Source organism: Astatotilapia calliptera, chromosome 14, assembly GCF_900246225.1.
Source record: "Astatotilapia calliptera chromosome 14, fAstCal1.2, whole genome shotgun sequence".
NCBI classification, from domain to species: domain Eukaryota; kingdom Metazoa; phylum Chordata; class Actinopteri; order Cichliformes; family Cichlidae; genus Astatotilapia; species Astatotilapia calliptera.
Window position 1 is genome coordinate 33,379,672 of NC_039315.1, and position 14,845 is coordinate 33,394,516.

Consider the following 14,845-nt stretch of genomic DNA (forward strand, 5'->3'; position numbering starts at 1 on the left):
ACGATTTTCCATCTAGGAGCGATAATTGATCTGCTTCAGTCTGGATCAAAGTGGTGGACCAACCTACAACCCTATGGTTCATCTCCTTGCATCCTTTGTTTGAAAATATAAGCCAATCAACCACAACAAGAGAACCGCAGGTGAAATTACGCTAATTATCCTGTTACAATCCTGGCATTCGTATAAATGTTACCAGACGCCTAAGCCTTATTGCACACGAAGCACGCCCCCATGACAACAGTATTCGCTGACAGCAACAGCTGCTCTCAAACACAAAACAAAAACTGCTCAGGAATGGAAAAGACAAAGAGCCCAAACCTCAGACAGGGCTACCAAACTCCCCAGATCCCATCCAACTGAACATCTGCGTGATCCATTGGATCTGCTGCCAGTGTCATGAAACAAGACACCACAGAATGCCTCCAGAAGTCCCATGCCAGGGCCCGATGGGTCAAAACTGTATTAGCAAAGTCTTTCAAGTATGCTTTCTTTTAATGTCACTAACACTGGGTTAAAGAGTTTGGCAATGGGTAGATCAAGGACAACTTGAAGACATCAGCGTGGAAAAGTCCCATCCTCTGTGGGACACAAATGTGGTATGTACATTTCAGTGCAGTATGGCACTGAGTCTAAATCATCCTCACTCATGGCTTAGACCTAACCCTAACCCTAAGTTTTGCCTTTTTACAGAATCTAGGGTTAGTGCTACAGGAGCAAGGTCATTGGGTTTTGCAGTTTCTGTCTGAGTAGTTACTCTTGTTTAAAGGCCAGTGGGGCTAGAGCAAAATATTATGCCCAAACTTCAGGGGACTATGCATTTTTTCAACAGCATTCAGCATTTAAAGAGATGGTAGGTGAAAAATGATATCAGCTAGAAGGATCCTGTTCAGGCATTTTATTCAGCTCCTTTCATTGGGAGGAAATGCAAAGAATCACCAGGAAGCCCATCATGCTAGAGAAAGGATGTCACACTGCTGGCTGCTCTGGCCACTTTCTGTCTAACAGTCTGCTCCACTTTCACCTGAGACTCTAAATTTAGGCCCGGCATGGAGTTCAAGCTGTTATTATGGGTGATGTAACAGTAGAACAGGCTCCAACTGCTGCAGAGGTTACGAGCAAGCAAAATGAGGGAGGCAAAAGGTTAAGGCCTGAGGGCCCTCTCAGAATCACCATGTGTGATGTAAATGTTAATAAAAGAAGCAAGGTCGGGGTATTTTGACACATTTAACTACATAATCTGTCATAAAATATGGTGGCGATGACTAAACATTTTTGTTTTCAGCCCCAAGAAACTAGCTGTTAGCTGTGTGCTACATGTCCCTATCAACTGTGTTAGCAGCAGTCACCCTGTCACTGCAGAAGCACGGGCATTAATATTGCATTTGTCTCTCGCACACTATAAATAGCACGTATAAATTTATGATCACGCTCACAGTTGCCAACTCTGTGCCAACAGTAGAAACATCTGCTCAGTGTGTGTGAAAGTGACGACACAGCTCCGGGGGTGTGGGGGGGGGGGGGGCTTAGAAAGTCAATATCCACTGTGTGATGTTCAGTTGTGAGGGCAGGTGTGCCTAATGTAGCCAGCTGATTACAACGAGACTGACCACATATCTGAAATGCCTGCATGTGATTAGTTAGTTGTCAAGTTTTTTGTTGCCTAGTAACTGTTATATGCAGTACTTGGTGTTTACTTTATGATTTTGAAAACAACAGCAAAAAAAAAAAAAAAAACCGTAACAATTAGGAAGTAGTAAAAATCATCAGTCACTTCCTGGTTTACCAAAGGTCAACACAAAGTAATATTCATGTCTACCTCCAACAGAGTGAAATATTTAATATTTTGCTGAATGTTTTCATAGTTTTTACATTATTGTGTTTCCTTTTTGGTACATGTAACAGATTTATTGTTTGTATTCAGTATGTATTGTTAAAGGGTTTTTTTCAGGGAATAATCATACTGATGATGCAGAAGTCTCATATGATCACAAAAACTGATGTGTTCAATATAATACACTTGGTGTTACAGGGTTAATATTACTTTATTCACAAACCCAAGTGTTACACATATTTCAGATAGACTAAGATAACCCAAGTAAATACAAAATTAAGTTCTTAAACAATTTCACTTATTAACAAAAGAAAGCTATCAAAACATACCTGCCCTGTGTGAAAAAACAAGTTAATACCTGCTTGTTTGCAAGAACTGTCAAGAATCAAGCGTTTGTGATAACTGACAATGTGTCACGAGTTGCTTAGAGGATCCACTCGCAGGACTCCTGGGTAGCGTTCAAACAGAGATAGTTTATTACAGATCTTCACCAAGTGTATGTACAGACAGTGCGAGGTTAGTGCTATATACAAGACGTGAGGGGCAGGGGTCCAGGGCTCCAGGGAAAATGGGGAAATCACACACGCGCTCAGAACAGCCTCTCTCCACTCCGCTAGCGACCTGCCACTCCTTCCACACTCCACACGGGGAAACACAGGGATGGGTCCGGGGAATCTAGGAACAAAGGAACACGTTAAGTCTCTGAGACAGAGGCACAGGAAACTTGAGCTAGGTGTGTACTGACAAGAGCCTTCACAACAATCCAGCGTTGAACAGCTGATCTCCTCCTTCTAATATACCAGCTGGTCTGATGAGGCCCAGGTGTGCACGATCCGGGAAGGCGTGGACCGAGGGCGTGAACCCGCCATGAGTGAACCAGGCAAAACAGGGGAGAGGGAGAGAGAGAGGAAAAAAAGAGAAGAGAAGGAGGGCTAGGAGTGAAGAGATGCTGATCAGCGCCTTGCCGATCCTGCAGGTCGTGACACAATGAGTCTTTCACATCACTGTGGAGGAATTTTGGCCTACTCTTCTTTGATTTAATTCAGCCACACTGAACGGCCTGTTTAAGTTCATGTTGAAGCAATTCGATTTGAGCCCTGTTAATAGGAAAATTGTACTTAGTAGTCAGTATAATCTTTTAATGATATAAGTTTGCATATGGTAGAATGCTGCATGTAATTATTTGTGTGTAGAAGTATATAGTTGGTGGCATATTGAAAGAATGTCTCATCCTAGGAGGTCTGTAACATTCTAGGGTGTTCACCCCCACATCCTAGGAGCATGAGAGATGGTATGGTAAAATGCTTTTTATTTCACAAAAAGCTGTTACTTTTATGCCAGATGTAACAGGACACAAACCTTCCCAAAAAAGTTCAGCTCTTGTCTCATTCTTTCAGAAGATTTGGGAGTACCCACTACTCCATATGGTCCTTCAGCTGGACTCCAAGTAGTCCTGAAAAAAGCTAGTGGGAAGGACTACTTGTCCATAGTGACTACGTGTGCAGTGCAAATGATCCCAGCCTTATTTTAAGAATGAACATCACAGGAAGCAATTTGCTCATCACACACGACCCTTAATGCTGAAGGTCAGTTGCACTCAGACATTCCAGGCTAGTTTCCTAGCTAACCCTGTAATGCACTTACCACCCCGTCATGTTTTGATGTCATCAGCAGTCGTTTCAAACATTACCCAATTTGACAAAAACTTTGCATCATCACCCAAAAGTTGATGCATGTAATTGACATGTTACGGTGTCTGGTTGCACCATTGAAGCAAACTGTGGCTGCTTCACTTCCTGCATCCTTGCAGTTATATAATCATATTTCACCTGGTAATCATGAAGAAATGACTCATAATACTCAACAATCACGCTTCTTGTAGGATCTCAGTATGAGCAAGTTCAGTGATAATGGCAAAGCAATTATATTCTGTAGCACAACTTGTGATGCTACAAATCTTAACCAATCATTACACAACTAATAGTAAATGAATTTTGTGCTGTCCACGGCTGGTTCAGAGTGTAGGACCCACCCATGAAGGATGGGGTCAGATTGATTTTGTTTTTTTGTGGTCATAGATTATTCATCTACACAGCTCTCCAAGTCTGTTGTCCAGTAACAGTAAGGAATCCCAGCTTCTTTCCCATTATTTTTCATTCAGGGTCTTGACAGACTTGACCATATCCTAACATAAAGTCCCTAAAGGTGAAGTCTTGGCAACAAAATAAACACCACATGTCATCTTATAATGTTTAATTTAGATTGTTTAATGTTAATTCCATGCTGTGTTTCAGTAAGAACAATACAGATTCCCTGTCTGTGGCTCCAGTCAGATATCCAGTAGTACAAATCAGCTCCAAGTTACACATAATGAAGCAACACAAAAAGAAACTGCAAAAGAAAAAACACCCTCTGAATGGCAGAGGAGCATCGATAAAAAGCAGGGGGAAGCAGCAGAAAAGAAAAATAGAATATTAATTCTTTTTAACTCATGCAAGTACTAATCTTCTTTATTTAAGGATGGGGCCAAATTAAGTCTACTCTTTTACACAAGTTAGAGAGCTCCTAAGTTTGTTTTTCTTTTTTCAAACCACCAGCAAGAGATAAACCTTCAGAGAGCCAGAATGTGTGCACAGTTACAGTATTTCAGCACAAAGTACAGTCCAAAGACAACTACATGAACATGACAACAGAATCACTATGGTGTAAAAGTTAAGCACTTCTTTGCCCCACGTGGATATCGCGAATATTGCCAACTTCCTCTCAACTACTAAGTTAACAAAAAGGGCACTTGTACTCGTCCAAACTGCCCCTAAAAACGGTCAAATGATCTGCATGACATTTCATTAAAAACAGATAAAATAGCTCCCACAACTAATAGTCAACATTGTCAGTAATAAAAGTTAATTTCTGTAATTACATTAAGAAAAAAAAATTCTCAATACATCCAGCAACTGATAAAAATATTGAGGAAAAAGAAGAAGCAAAAAACAACAAAAAAAATACAATAATGAAACCAAAAGATAACATTTTCAGAACTGCTTGTACCAGGACAAAATAAAAGAAACAATCCAGGGACCGCTTTCTTTATCTTTGCCTTTCTAACATTGTATTTCCTGCCTCAATTAAGTGGTATTTACTTGAACGATGTCAGGGCTAATATAAAAAATAAAAAAAAAGAAGAGAAAAATTAACTTGTCAACTCCGTGGCCCTGTTGGGTCTTGGAGCTACAGAGGTGGAAGAAAAGGAAAAAGGACGACAAAGAGGAAAGTAACTTGTAGATGGATGGGTGGGGCGGTTGAGGAGGAGGAAGATGAAGGTGGAGGGAGTGCAGGGGGTGGGGTGAGGGTCTCAAGTTGTTGGCTGTTGGTGGCATAGTCTCACTGGGCCTCGTCCTCAGCGTCTTGCAGTGCCTCTTTGTTCTGTTCTTCACCTGGTGGAGAGAGATTTACTGTTAGCTCCTCTTAAAAAACCTCACAAGATATCATCCTTCGGTAGTGCACAAGTGGCAGGCATGTCTGACGTGACAGGTGAAACTGAACACAAACCAAAACCTTGAGGAACTGAGGAGATTATGGTGGTAGCTATTTCGCTTAAGAGTTTGCAGCTTCTCTCTGAGTATTTGGCTTCCTGTCACTGCAATAACAGAAATGGTGACACTGCCCCCTTTGGACACCTTTATGTGTTCGGCGTAAGTTACCATAGTACCGAAGCGATGTAAAGAGAGTCACCTTCATGACACTGAATCACTAACCTGTTAATGTAACTTTTTCACCCTCCAAATATATGATGATAATGGCAAAGATATTCTGAATAGTCTTTCCTACAACAGACTGATATATGAACCAGGCTGGATGAGAATTATTAGAGGACTACAGACAAGACACTCAGATGAACAGAAGGTCTGCATTTTACGGCAGCATCCAAGTAGTAGTGGTACCAATAATTTCTAATAAATGCATGCACAGTGGTATTATGATTACCAGTGCATGGAACAGCGGGTTCGAATCAAGCCGACTGCAATTACTTGGTTGGTTTAATCTGCATATGCAAAACACTCATATCTTCAAATCCCTCATTTCAGCTAAATCTGACCCGTTTATCAGCCAAAGTGTTTTTAGAACTAATAGGTTGCATGCACCCTGTGAATACAATGAAAAACAAAGTGCAGTTAGCCTACCACTGCTACTGCTACAGAAACCGATTTTACCAAAGTGCCTGAAACAAGTTGAACTCCACTGAAATCTGCTTGGAGGACTTTGAGGCAGATTTTTCTTAGAGACAGATGATTTCACAAGGACTAAAGACTGACAAAAAACAAAAACTGGTAAATAAAGAGATAAATATCGAGAATGCAGAACAGTGTATTAGGGCAGGGCAACGTGGCCAGAAATATTTATCACGATATATATTTGAAAATTTGCGATAACGATATAACTGATGATATAATTGACGCCAGACAAAATGCTTTACAACTCCACAACTTTATTAATACAACCCCCCCCCCCCCAAAAAAACCCTCGTCAATGTATTTTCACTTAAACGAGCAGCTGTTTTTTTATGTGCATTAAAACTATAAAAAAAAAAAATTTAACAGTGCAAATGCAAATTCTTTGCTGACAGTTTAACCAGTGGAAATTGGCCAACATATCCTGAGCATAACCATGTATAATATCCACAAAACTTAAAAAGAGGTTATACACACACACAATACGGTAATATTATGTTGAAGCACAGTACGTATCACTCCGCGAGGCTCCTGACTACGGTAGCCGTAATGCTCCGACAATCCATCAAGCGGTGCGGCTTCGTAGCTTACGAAGTCATACTAAAACATTTTTTGACAGATTTCTGCGCACCGTGTACCACATAAAATCGGTTCGGGGTCAGTAAACACAACCAGAATTCATACATAAGGCGCACCGGATTATAAGGGGCACTGTCGATTTTTCAGAAAATCAAAGGATTGATTTTAAGTGTGCCGTATTTTCCAAAAAAACAGAACAAAACACAGTAACAGCGACGGCCCGCTAGCATGCTCTACCAAAAATTGTGCTTTGTTGTGTATCTGACGGAAGAAAGCCAAACGAGTTCCACATCACTGAAGTTGGAGCATTTTTACAAACCAATTCTGGTTCATCCGTTTCATTCAACGATCCGCTTTTGCCCTTCTCATTCTCTGTCGCCGCCATGTGCGTATGAAAACAAACGCACTGCGCATGCGCGTTTTACCCATATTCTATCGCGATATTTCATTTTCTTATCATTGCCTAACATTATACCGGTATTACCATGAACAGTATGATATGGCCCAGCCCTACAGTGCATGTAGAACTGTTTCCAGATTAGATTTCCCCCACAAACACTGTGCTCACAGCCAAAGCTGTGTGCCTGACACGACCATATTAGGGATATCCTCTCTCACTGACATCATACAGTGTTGAGTAGAGAAAAAAAAAAAAAGTGTTTAGATGTGATTACATGCACTGACACTGAGCTGATTCTTTAAATCTTTAGCCATCCACCACTGAAAATATGAAAATATAAAATGAAGAAAAGCATAATGGGTCCACTTTAGGTTCCATCAATATTTATTACTGTACTGTTATGTATGTGACTTGTTTATAAAGGGGGAAAAGAAACAAAACCCCAAACACTTGAATTTTGCAACTAGCAGAAATCTGTAAAGAAAACCTGCACGCTGGATGCTAATTTTCTACGGTTTCAGGTGTTGGGTGAAATGGTGCATTCATTTCCATAGTTTGGAAACAGAGCTCAAAGTGTGTGTTTGTGTGCTGGTGGTGGGGGGCAAGTTTTACATAAAACTCAACACCTTCAGTGTTGGCTTAGCTTAGGTTAACAAGCACCTCTAGAAGGCAATGGTTTTGGCAAACACTGCCATTTCCATTAAACTAATAATGACCCTGTTCTTCACCAAATACTGCAGCACTACTTTAAACGTGAACGTGAACATACCACTTGAATGGACCTGAATGTCTTTAAATGACTGGCTGGCTATACTGGTCCACGGTGTGAAAGCATGCAAATAACATGATGTAAAGCACTCTGCTTGTGCACAGGTACAACGGGGAACTACTCATCACACTATACAAACTACCTTTAGTCAAGTGAGCCAGTTACATGAGACTGTGATGGGAAGACCAAAGATTAGAGCATGTCACCAAAAGTTAATACAAGATCCAAGTGAATGGGTGAGTGAGTGGGCTGAATTATTAAACCATGAGTGAGCTAGTGCAGAGAGGTAAAAACAAGCCACACACAACACACACAGAGCAAATGTGTGGGTGAGCAACACTTACAAAGTACAGTTAACATGGGAAATGTACAGGTTTGTTTCCTTTAGGACTCTACAGCAGAGGGAATGAGAAAAAGACAAGAGAGGTGATGAGTCACTGAAATAATAATAATAATAAAAAAAGGTCTTGGTGGATGCTCTGCAGCGTAGCTGATGCATACTGCTGGAATGAAAGGAATAGAAAAAAATGAATCAAAAAGGGCTGAATGATTTCTTTTTTGTAAATTTCTTACACCAAAAGTTGTTGCTAGTAACAGCTGAACAGCTACAAGAAGATCAGCTATGACAGATTTACTCTGCTGTACTTTATTAATCATTGTGGGACTTGGCGAACCAAGACAAATGCTGGCTGTATCAGCTTCATGTGTCATCTGTATGCAGATGACTGCGCTCTTTATGCCTTACAAGACAGCACATCCCTCTGTATCATTTCTGAGGTTTTGGTTAGAGACCAAAACAAGCTAGTGTTGTGCCATTACCACAGGTGTTGGTTTCAGGTAACTAGCCACACCTCACTAGTTAGGCAGTAGTTTGCCAAATAGACAGCTTTAGACAGCTGTTGGAATCTCAACCTCCATGTTTGAGCTTATTAACACAGTGTTTTAACTTAGTGAGGCCATCTAGGTATATTAACAGCCACCCAAGTTGTGGTGACTCACTTTGTCTGCTATTTTTTTCCCTTTTAAAGCTAAAGAGAACAACACTGTCTACAACTGATAGTCTTCTCACACTTGCCATTTGGGCCAGCTGACCAGGTAGCTTGAACCCTCAATATCAATCAGCTGCATCTCCAGCATATCTGTCAGATCTATCTCAGCTGCACTGTCATGGACTGCAGTCAACCACTGCTGCAATCTGGAGCTGGAGAACGAGTCCGTGTGGCTCCACATATTACATGTGTGAGCTAAACATGTGCAATTTTACAAAACTGGGTTCAGGCACACTACTATATCTGTAGTGATGAAGTTTTCTCTGTGTGGAATTTACTTCACACAAATTCATTCAAATTTTGATTAGACTGTTGAAAACAGTTTTTCTTAAATCATTCAGCACGAGAATCTAATTCTGACACAGGAGCACAGGTTAGATGGGATGCCTCCAGTTCAGCGTCATGTCAACACAGCAATTCCCCCCCCCCAAAAAACAAAAACTCTCTGTACCTCGACAGGCACACTGTGAGCACCTGACACAGTCCTGACGGCTGCTGTTGACTTGTTTTATTTTAAAATTGAAATTTGTGTCAAATTATTAACAAAAGGTGCATTACCACTGAAAAAACCCTCAGACCTATGTACGTGTTGACTGGAGGAACAACTCTCAGGGTGGGAATTTCATTGCTGACTGCTGGAAACTGACCAAGTGAGTTATTGTTTTCTGCAGCATAGTTACACATCCTGCATTTGGGATTGTCGGGCTATGCTGCTAAAGCACAAGGCTTGGTGTGCTAGAGGAATACGTGGTCTTAGAAAAATTTCTAGATATTCGTTCTTGGGAAATCCGAGTTCCCAGAACTTTCCATCGAAAAGCAGATTAGAGAAGACCTCTAACTTTTTTTTTCTAGCTGTCTAGTGTTTAAATTCTGCACAAACAGTCCTTGAGCAGGAATACCACTCAGCTTTTCAAGTAAACAAAAACAAAACGTAGCAACATGTCTGATTAGTTGTAACTGAATTGAACTGTTAGGCAGTTGATTTTCTATCAAGCCTTTTTCTATTATTTTTCGCAAGCTGTCAGTGAGACAAAAAAGCCATCAAGATGCTCACAGTATAAAGACACATTATAAGAACAAATGTAAGAAAGTGTTAAGGTGAAGATGAGTGGGTTAGTGTCAGCACCTTGTCCTGGAAAAAGAGCTGCATTGAGACACAGGTAGAAATACCATCATAGAAAAACACCTGATGAAATAAACACACTACAGGACTGTTACCTTCTCCCTGCATATCTGAAGTCCATAGTGTCAGGTTGTCACGTAACAACTGCATGATAAGTGTGGAGTCCTTGTAGCTTTCTTCACTCAGTGTGTCCAGTTCTGCGATGGCGTCATCGAACGCAGCCTTTGCCAACCTGAGCAAACAAACGTGTGCTGAAATCACATCATGCTTCAGACAGAAAAATCATGTTTTTACTGATTATTTTTAAGCTGCGTTATGATTCCAGCTGTACGAAATCATGTATCACTGTGTGCCTGGAACTCAGTATTGGGTAAATGTGAACATAAAGTCAAAGACAATCAAGAATGGCTTATAATATACAGCATTACTGCAAAGTCTAAGTCTAATCCTCAACCTATGGACATGAGGAGGGCGAAGGTCAACCTCAAACAGGAGTTGAGTCAGGGTTCGTCATACAGTCCACTCAGCAGTGAGGGACAGTCTTGCTGTTATGTAATATACAGACAAAAAACAAAAAAACAAACAGCTGCCCTGAGTTACAGTGACAGTGCTGCTGCAGTGATGGAGCAGTGACCTGCAAGCGCGGTCAGGTGAGTTGAGAATCTCATAGTAGAAGACGGAGAAGTTGAGGGCGAGCCCGAGGCGGATGGGGTGTGTGGGTGGCAGCTCTGACATGGCTAGGTCAGTAGCAGCTTTGTAGGCCACCAGACTGTTCTCTGCTGCCTCCTTTCTGTCGTTGCCAGTGGCAAACTCTGCCAGGTACCTGTGGTAGTCACCCTTCCTGCAAGTGGAAGGAAACAAAGAAACATTTTACATGTTATTTCCTGTGAAGTGTTCCTGACAACGGTTTCCTGTGTCGATAAATACCCCAGCCCAAAAAGATAGCTGTACTTGATGACCAACCAGAGGAAGTTACTGTATTTGTCTGATAATTAACATCAAGGCTCTTACATTTTGTTGTAGAAGACCTTCGACTCTCCTATCTTAGCAGATGGCAGTAGGTGCCTTTCAAGTGCTTCCAGAATTTCATTACAGATGTTCTTCAGCTCCTTCTCCACCTGTTGATAAAAACACACTGATTCAGTGATCCTCTTCCTCTGACACAATCTCCAAGTATCAATTTGGATTCCTGCTCCTGTGTAATTTCAGAATCCAGTATGAGAAATTCTGCCCGTTTCTGCAAAGGTTCACGTTCAAGATCCATCAAGATCAAAAAAGGATCCAATAACTTGGGACAACAAACACATATCTGTGGTCTCTTTAGGACCTTTATCACTCCCTTTAAACTCCCTGCTAACAACATTTGTAATATCTTTAATATTTGACATTTATTAATCCAATCAGGATGTTGCTCAACGCTTATCAGAAGCTCAAGAGTGTTTCCCCACACGAGCAGGCCACCCAAGTACACTCAAGCCTTTTTGACTTTTCTTTTATCCCTTTGAAAAACGCGACACCATCAGCAGCCATTTTTCTTGCACAGACAGCCTCCGTACTCCTATTCTGTTGCTGCTGACCAAACAGACTCAGTGTCCATCAATACTACTCAACCGCTTTTCCACTGAGTCTCTTATCCCACCAAATAACTGGCTCCAACTCCACCCTCTGGGACTGCAGCTTGGAAATGGAGTCTACACTTATCTCCTATTTATTTGTAACACAGTAATTAGTTTGTAAAATATTTGCAGAGAACCTTATAACTGGTATTATTTAATAATTCCCACATGTGCATGCACATAGCAGCCCATTCTTCACCACAAACAGAGACTAATCTGTGGGAAACACTGCCATATTTGTAAACCGATTCCCTTCAACCTTTATTTAAACTCCAACCTAACAACCTCTTTAATGGACCACTTAGAGTAGCTTTAATATTTGATATTTACTAAACAATCAGGATGTTGCTCAAAGCTTATCGAATGGCGTGCCAGTGATAAGAAATGTGTCTGCCAGGGACTTAGAGAGCTACTAACAAAATCAAGGTGTACTCTCCCTGAATCCAATTATGTCATTGACTGCAGTCCAAGTGCCTCTCCCATCTCTGACACTCTCTGGCCTCTCCCATTATAACAGCAGCTCTTATTTCCCTTCATAAAAAAGGCAAGAGTGGAGGACTTGCCAACTATGACTCAGATGCAGTCTGTCCAGTAGCTGCTCAGAGTGTGCATCGCTAATGTGTGTTTGTGATCTCGCACTAACACAGCCGATCTTTATAATGAGAACACATTCTGGATGCTGAGACATTACAGAACAATCTAAAACAGAAATCTAAGCTTGAGCCTTTCTTGAGTGCTTTACCTTTTGCCTGTATTCCCGGATCATCTTCAGTTTCTCTTCTCCGCCCTTGTTCTCTTCCCTCTGTTCGATACTGCTGATTATCCTCCAGGAGGCTCTCCGAGCTCCGATCACATTCTTGTAGGCCACTGATAGTAGGTTCCTCTCCTCCACTGTGAGCTCCACGTCCATGTCTGCCACCTTCTTCATAGACTCCACCATCTCTGTTAAAAGAAATGCCCAGGATTTGCCAACAGTTTTATTTTTGTCATGTCTCTTGAGAGTATGCCTCATTGGCAACATTGTCAACCTAAGTGGCACAATCTGACGTGCCTCACAAATTCATGGGTTTCGGGCTGATAATCATAATAAATGAAACAGTCGGACGCCTGGCAAACCGTGCCCAGAGATGACATGCAAGAAAGGGCATTGATGTGAGGTGACAGACAGTGTTAAAGAGTAAATGCTGAGGCAGTTTCTTCCATCTCTGGCACCAATCCAACACACACACACACACAGAGACATAAACTGGTTACTTGCTTAAGCGATAAGCAATGCACTTCTCAGTTTAAGCTGTGTGCCATCATTTACCGCTGGGGAGGGGTTTAACCCTTTGAAAGTAGGTTAAACGGATAGTACGGATGGAAAAGTGGCTGATGTAATTTAGCAAACATCTGACTCCCCGCCCCTCCTCGCCTCACCTTAAAATATGAAACCTTCAAAGAAAAAAGGAAAAAAAAGCAAGAAAAAAGAAACCTTTACCTGACATGTTAAAATTTCATTAAGCTGAAGAGTGATCGAATAGATTTGCATTAGCCAGTAAACCATTTAGCCAGTAAACCATAAATCTCTCTGCAAATACACTCGGTTCAAATCCCGTGAATGAGTCATGGTACATTCACTTAACGTTACTGAGCAACGTGTGACCGGGTGGCAAAGGCAGTCGTCTAAAAACAGCCTGTACACGGCCTGTAATGGTATGACAGTGTTATAGGAGTGCACCGGGGAGAGGAAGAGGGGGTCGTTTCTGCCAATCGATCTGTCCAGCTTGCTTGCATGGGAACACCCCACGAAGTGAACATCTGACCTCCCACTCCCTGCTAATACACATTGGTTTCAAGGTGCTAATCCTCCTAGTATCTGCAACAGAATGGCGTAAAAGTTGCCAGGTCAATAAACGGAGTCAGTTATAAGCAACGAGTGCTGCTTATACCGAAAAGAAGCACTGGCTCATGTGTAAAGTTACACAGCTAGCTGGTGCAGGGGAGGCAACTCCTGACAGCTCACGCTCCACTAATCCGCCATTTTGTTGTAGCCCCTTCGCTAATGCTAGCCAATGTCTGTGACATCCGCTCACTTTCCTCAGAACAAACAGGTTTCGTGCTCACGAACTGTTTTAATGTCGCAGTACTGTCACCGGACAAAAAGCCATACGTCTTGGCCAATAAACAGTTGGAAATCTGCGATAGTAGCTGCATTAGCCATGTAGCCTGCCGCGGCTAGCGTTGAGCTACACAGCAAAGCGGTGCTCGGTTAAGGTTAGCTAGCACAGTAAAAAAAAAAAAGAAAGAAATCCCATCGGCGAACATGTCCCACTCCAAGCCGGCCCAGAGATGGTGCCTTACCGTCATATCGCTCTGCCTGCTCGGCGAGTTTCGCCTGATAAACTAGATCCTCTCGCTCTCCCATTGTGTATCAAGATACAGGTAGCGTAGCAAAAGGGCTAATCAAAGTGACAGATCGTTAGTGCAAAACACAGTGGTGATGTGCCAGCCCTGTCTGTGGCTCCTTCAAACCAACTGGGTCGATGAGTGCTGTTCCGCCCCACCGGCAGCGCTGGGATGGAGTAAAGATGGCGACCAGCTTCATCCGGGTACTGCGCATACGCACAAGACTCACTGACTCCGATGCTTCCTCCTCTATTGTTTTTTTTTCTTTTTTTTTGAAGAGAAAAGCAAGAGTAATAACGATAAATGCAGGCGTTGAATCACATCTACGGTATAGTGTGTTAACACCACCAGTTTCTGTTCCTGGTCTATGATATTTATAGCGGTGCAATTCTGTATTTTTTGAACTACATAAATAATACAAAACGTAGCTTGTACTCCAAAATACAGGACAGCATCATTAGACTGTGGAGCTCAAAGTGTGCCACAGAAAATTCTCAACGTAACAGACAATGTTTCTCCTTTATTTTACCTCAACATTTTCACAGATATTAACACACTTTAACATTTCAAGTAAGGCTTGAGAAGGGATAATAATAGCCGTGCTCATTAGAGCAGACCAATCCCAAAATACCAACAGTATCGATACCAACACTGGTATTACTATCTGATCAATACTAGCGTGACAAGAGCAATATTCTGTTTGCGTTTTCTAAGTCTTCTAGAGGTATTGGTAATACTCGCTATGTATGTACTTGGTATTGGATCGATACTAAAATTTGCAGTATTGCACAGCACTACTGCTTACAAAGTAATGTTCCATTTTATTGTAAAATGTTTTTTAATTGTCAGTAGCAACAGTTG

The 14,845-nt window shown here is 41.7% G+C and overlaps 1 protein-coding gene across 2 annotated transcripts; it reads right to left on the reverse strand.

Moving 5' to 3' along the window:
• Window positions 1–4,069: 4,069 nt before the first annotated feature.
• ywhae1 (tyrosine 3-monooxygenase/tryptophan 5-monooxygenase activation protein, epsilon polypeptide 1) lies at window positions 4,070–14,191 on the reverse strand. Of its 2 annotated transcripts, XM_026192371.1 has the most exons (7): window positions 13,940–14,191; window positions 12,339–12,538; window positions 10,992–11,098; window positions 10,615–10,821; window positions 10,076–10,212; window positions 8,153–8,200; window positions 5,201–5,265 (listed from the first exon to the last, which is right to left on the reverse strand). In XM_026192371.1, the coding sequence occupies exons 1-6, from the start codon at window positions 14,001–14,003 to the stop codon at window positions 8,193–8,195; spliced, it is 723 nt and encodes a 240-aa protein (XP_026048156.1). In that variant the 5' UTR covers window positions 14,004–14,191; the 3' UTR covers window positions 5,201–5,265; window positions 8,153–8,192. The 2 variants fall into 2 exon arrangements, with proteins under 2 accessions (XP_026048155.1, XP_026048156.1); XM_026192370.1 differs by lacking the exon at window positions 8,153–8,200 and having other exon boundaries at window positions 4,070–5,265; window positions 13,940–14,189.
• Window positions 14,192–14,845: the final 654 nt, after the last annotated feature.